Here is a 4,539-nt window from a genome sequence, read left to right as displayed (position 1 = left end):
GGGTGATTCTCCCCCTCCCTTCACTATGGCTGCCCCCTGCTCCCCCAACCCTCGCCCCCGCCTCCTCCAACACGGATGGCTCCTCCCCCACTGCGGGTGCTCCTCTTTGGCCCCAGGAGTTTCTGCGGATGATGGGATGTGAGCGAGATGTCCCCGCCCTCTGCCGCCTCCTGGAGCTGCTGGCTGAGGGTCAGAGGCTGCCCGCGCCTGCTGCCTGCCCTGGTGAGGTGAGCGCTGGAGGGCCTGCCTCAGTTTCCCGCTCTAGATTTCCCTAAGCAAGCCAGCCGGCCCCTTTGGTCTCCCCACCCACCGTTGTCTTTTGACGGAGAGCATACCCTGGGGCATGGAGCTGAAGGGGATTCTGGCTTCTGCTTTGCTGTTCTGCTGCTGTGTGTCAAGTCACAAATACTCTCAGGTCCTCAGTTTACCTGTCTCCAAAATGGGAATAACAATGCCTTATGGGGTGGGGGAGGATCAAACAGTTAACACTTCTCCAGTGCTCAGCTTAGAGTCTTGTACACAGTAGGCGCTCCATAAACATTAATGACTCTTACAGTTTATCATCACAACTTTGTGGAAGTGTCTGACATGAGGTTAGTCATTCATAAATTAATCTGTCCAGGCCCCAAATGTCTATTGAGTGCTGACTGTGTGCTGGGCTTTGTGCTGAGTGCCAGGGACCCAGGAGGGGACAGGACAGATACTATCCTGTCTTCTTAGTAACCAGCAGAGGCTAACAAGAACATTCTGGTGGTTATCAGTGTCTGGAAAGAGACAAACAGGGGGAAATGAGGGTGGGTGATTGTCCGGGAGGGCCTCTTAGAGAGGGTCATCCTGAAGGAAGAGGAGGAGCTCACCCATGGGGAAGGCTGGGAGAGGGCATTCTCAGTGGAGGACACAGCATGTGCAAAGGCCCTGAGGTAGGAATGAGTTTGGTGTATTCAAATAACGAGACGGGGGCAGATGTGGCTACTGGGTACAAGAGAGGAGGTGATAGAGGGAGACAGCAGAGGGGATGAGATTTTGTTCTAAGTTCTGTAGGGAGACATGGGAGGCTTTGGAGCAGAGGAGGGATGGAGTCGAATTTACATTGTAAAACTGTGAATAGGAGTCTCCTGTGACCCTGTTGTCTCCTCCTACCTCGTCAGGTTCATGAGCTCATGAAGCTGTGCTGGGCCCCGAACCCGCAAGACCGGCCAACATTCAGTGCCCTGGGCCCCCAGCTGGATGCACTGTGGAGCGGAAGCCGGGGGTAGCGCAGCGTGTGAGACTCACGCCTTCCCCACTTGTCCGAAGGGAGAGCCCCGCGCCCTTCATTTTTATCTCTCCCGCACGCACACCTCTGGGTTCTGGTCTTTGCGGACTGGCTGTGTGACCTCCGACAAGAAGTTGCCCATCTCTGGGCTTCCTGCTTCACAGAGATCCCCATGGGGCAATGACATTGCATGGGGAGTGGTACCCCTGGCTTGTGGGACAATGACAATCTTGGGGCCTTAGGAACTGGAAAAGATTCAAGACAAATGCCTTGGGGGTGAGGTGCACCCCCCGGAATTGAGGAACCAAACTGAAGCCCCGCACATCTTCCTCCCGTCTCAGGATTTGGTCCTGAGCTTCCCGTCTCAGTGAAGACGGTGCATAGCTTTAAATACACGATCTCAGGCGTCTGTCCCCCTCCCTCCTTTGCTGGAGGAAGCCACAGACAAGAGCAGCTGCCCTGGCCCTGGTTGGAAACTTGCTTTTGGGGGCCAGGAGAGGGCTGGGGTCAGAGTCCACCCTAACTGTACCAGAGTGTCTCAGGGCTTCATGTTTGCTCATTTGCACGCCGGGGCCCTTTCTGTCCTGACCGGAAGGTCACGCAGTTGATGACACTGGAGACTTACAGGAGCTCCACGGCAGTTAAGGGAAGGAAAGGTATTCTTGGCAGAGGGAACAGCATGGTGCGAGTGAGGAGGCTCAGAGGACAGAGGTGAAGAGCCCACGGTTCTGCCACTTATTTGCTGTGTGATGGTGGCCAAGGTGCCTCCCCTTTCTGGGGGTCAGTTTATCTCCTGTAGAATGGGCAGATTAATGGTGCTGGCCTCCAGCTGTGCAGTCAGCTTCTAGAGCCTCGTGAGAAGGCATCTTGTGCAGGCTAAGGAACCCTCACGTCTTCTCAACTGCCTGCAGTCTTTTCTGCAACTTTTGCTCCCCTGGAAAACTCTTATTTATCTCTCAAAACCCCAGCTATGCCCTCCCCGCAGCCTTCCCTGCCGTGCCTCCACCACTTCTCACCGGCCCTGTGCTTCCCTCTGACACCGAGGCTGAGGCTGGGGAGTCTGTCCAGATCCGTGTCTGGATCTGGACAGAGCCTCCTCTGACTTGGCGGCTCCCTGGGGGCTGGGCTGTGGTGGGCACCAAGGGGACTCTGGGACTGTTTATTGAGTGAATAAAGTTCAGTGGAAAGACTGGCTTAGTTGCTGGACTCGGGTGGGGGGCGTTATGGGAGGGTGTAAGCTGGGGAGGAATGTGGTTAGGGCTGGGGATGGAGAGCTCCAGCTGGTGGCCTTGGCTCTGTCCTGAAAAGCTGATTACAGGCTCCTGGTGGGTGGAGAGAACAGGGTGCTCTGCGGGGAGTGTCAGAGGGCAAGGTTGGGTTGGGAGGGCTAGGCTGTGAGGAGGGGGTCTCACATCAGTGGGGGGCAAGCAAGTCTCTGTCAGGACTGCTGGATGATATGAAGAGTAACAGAGAGAAAGACAGAGACACAGAGACAGAGACAGACTCAGAGAGACCAGGCAGGAGAGAGACAGTGTCTGTTTCTTTGTCTGTCTCGCCGGCTCTCTTAGCCTAGGGAAAGCCATTTGCTTTGGTGGAAGGTGGAAGGGGACTGTATTGGGCTCAAGTAAGACAGGGTTTTCAGGGGCGCCTGGGTGGCTCAGTGAATTAAGCATCTGACTTTGGCTCAGGTCATGATCTCATGGTTCGTGGGTTCGAGTCCCGGGTCGGGCTCTGTGCTGACAGCTAGCTCAGAGCCTGGAGCCTGTTTCAGATTCTGTATCTCCCCCTCTGACCCTCCCCTGCTCATGCTGCCTCTCTCTCTCTCTCAGAAATAAACAAAACATTTAAAAAATTAAAAAAGAAAAAAGACACGGTTTTCAACCCAGGCCCTCTTTTGTCTCTGCTGTCGCTGGCCTCCTTGTAAAATGAGGTCATAAGTCCTCCTGGGCACCAGGCTGGCACCGAGCAGATGCCGGGCAAACATAGCCAGCTTCATTCTGGGCCCTCCAGTGCCCGCCCAGCCCAAGGAGACCCTGAAGTGGGAGAGACAGAGCCGGCCAACAGCCCCAGCCCCAGGCCCAGCCTCCTGTGACCATGGGCAAGTGTGGTGGGTCCCCTCTCTGAGCCTCAGTGTCCTTATTTATACAGTAATAAGGGGATGCCTGGGTGGCTCAGTCAGTATCTCACAGTACGTGGGTTTGAGCCCCGTGTTGGGCTCTGTGCTGACAGCTCAGAGCCTGGAGCCTGCTTCGGGTTCTGTGTCTCCCTCTCTCTCTGACCCTCTCCTGCTTGCACTCTGTCTCTCTCTCTCTCGAAAATAAATAAAACAGGGGTGCCTGGGTGGCTCAGTCGGTTGAGCATCCGACTTCAGCTCAGGTCATGATCTCACAGTTCGTGGGTTCGAGCCCCACATCGGGCTCTGTGCTGACAGCTCAGGGCCTGGAGCCTGTTTCAGATTCTGTGTCTCCCACTCTCTCTGACCCTCCCCTGCTCATGCTGTCTCTCTCTCTCAGAAAGAAATAAAACATTAAAAATTTTTAAAAATAAATTAAATAAATGAAACATTTAAAAATTAAAAAAAAACAACAACAACTCCTCAGCCAGTGCTCTTCCTGGCAGAGCTACACCCACGGCCCAGCCTAGGGAGAGAGACCCTCACGTCCTGTGCAGATCTCAGCCTATCGATAACCAGTGTGGACACTAAAAATACCCTTGTGGTTTTAGATGCCCTTCGGCCACACCTGTCCAGAACCTGAAAAAGTAAAGGCTCATTACTCACAGGACCTCAGAATTACACAGCCTCAGGCCACACGCGGAGGTCACCGGTAAAAATAGCAAACGCAGGCTTGGGAGGCTCTGCTTTCACTGGGGTCTGGGGTGGGGGCCTAGGGTTTCCCAGCTCACTCTTTATGGGTGGATTTAAGACACAGACTGGAGTTTAATGCTCTGAGCCGGTCGGCACACAGCCCGTCCCCTGGGTGCGGTGGCCTGAGTCCCTGTGTGTGGCTGCGGAGGTGTCCCCCAGTGCAGACGCCTTCCTCTGGCCGTGTGGGGCCCTGGCTTGGCGTCTAGGCTGCTGTGGGCGACCAGGTGACTTTCACAACAGGGGCTTCCTGCCCGCGGCTCTGGAGGCTAGAGGGCCGGGGGCACCATCAGGTCTGCTGAGCCCCTGCTCTCTGGCTGTGTCCTCGAGGGGGGAGGGAGGGGGCGTGGCGACGTGTCCCCACCTTAGGCAGCCCCTCCTAAGGCAGCACCAACCCTGTATGGGACCCTGCCCCATGACC

At 55.7% G+C, this 4,539-nt stretch overlaps 1 protein-coding gene across 1 annotated transcript in view; it reads left to right on the top strand.

The window, feature by feature from the left end:
* The window catches only part of JAK3 (Janus kinase 3), a 16,304-nt gene extending 13,860 nt beyond the window's left edge, over positions 1-2,444 (top strand). The window contains exons 23-24 of the mRNA XM_077777123.1: positions 117-227; positions 1,149-2,444. Coding sequence (XP_077633249.1) covers positions 117-227; positions 1,149-1,256 — 219 coding nt within the window. The 3' untranslated portion in view covers positions 1,257-2,444. The remainder of the gene's footprint in view (positions 1-116; positions 228-1,148) is intronic.
* Positions 2,445-4,539: the final 2,095 nt, after the last annotated feature.

Source organism: Crocuta crocuta, unplaced genomic scaffold, assembly GCF_008692635.1.
Source record: "Crocuta crocuta isolate KB4526 unplaced genomic scaffold, BGI_CrCroc_1.0 scaffold77, whole genome shotgun sequence".
Lineage (NCBI taxonomy): Eukaryota > Metazoa > Chordata > Mammalia > Carnivora > Hyaenidae > Crocuta > Crocuta crocuta.
This window is presented reverse-complemented; position numbering and strand designations above follow the sequence as displayed.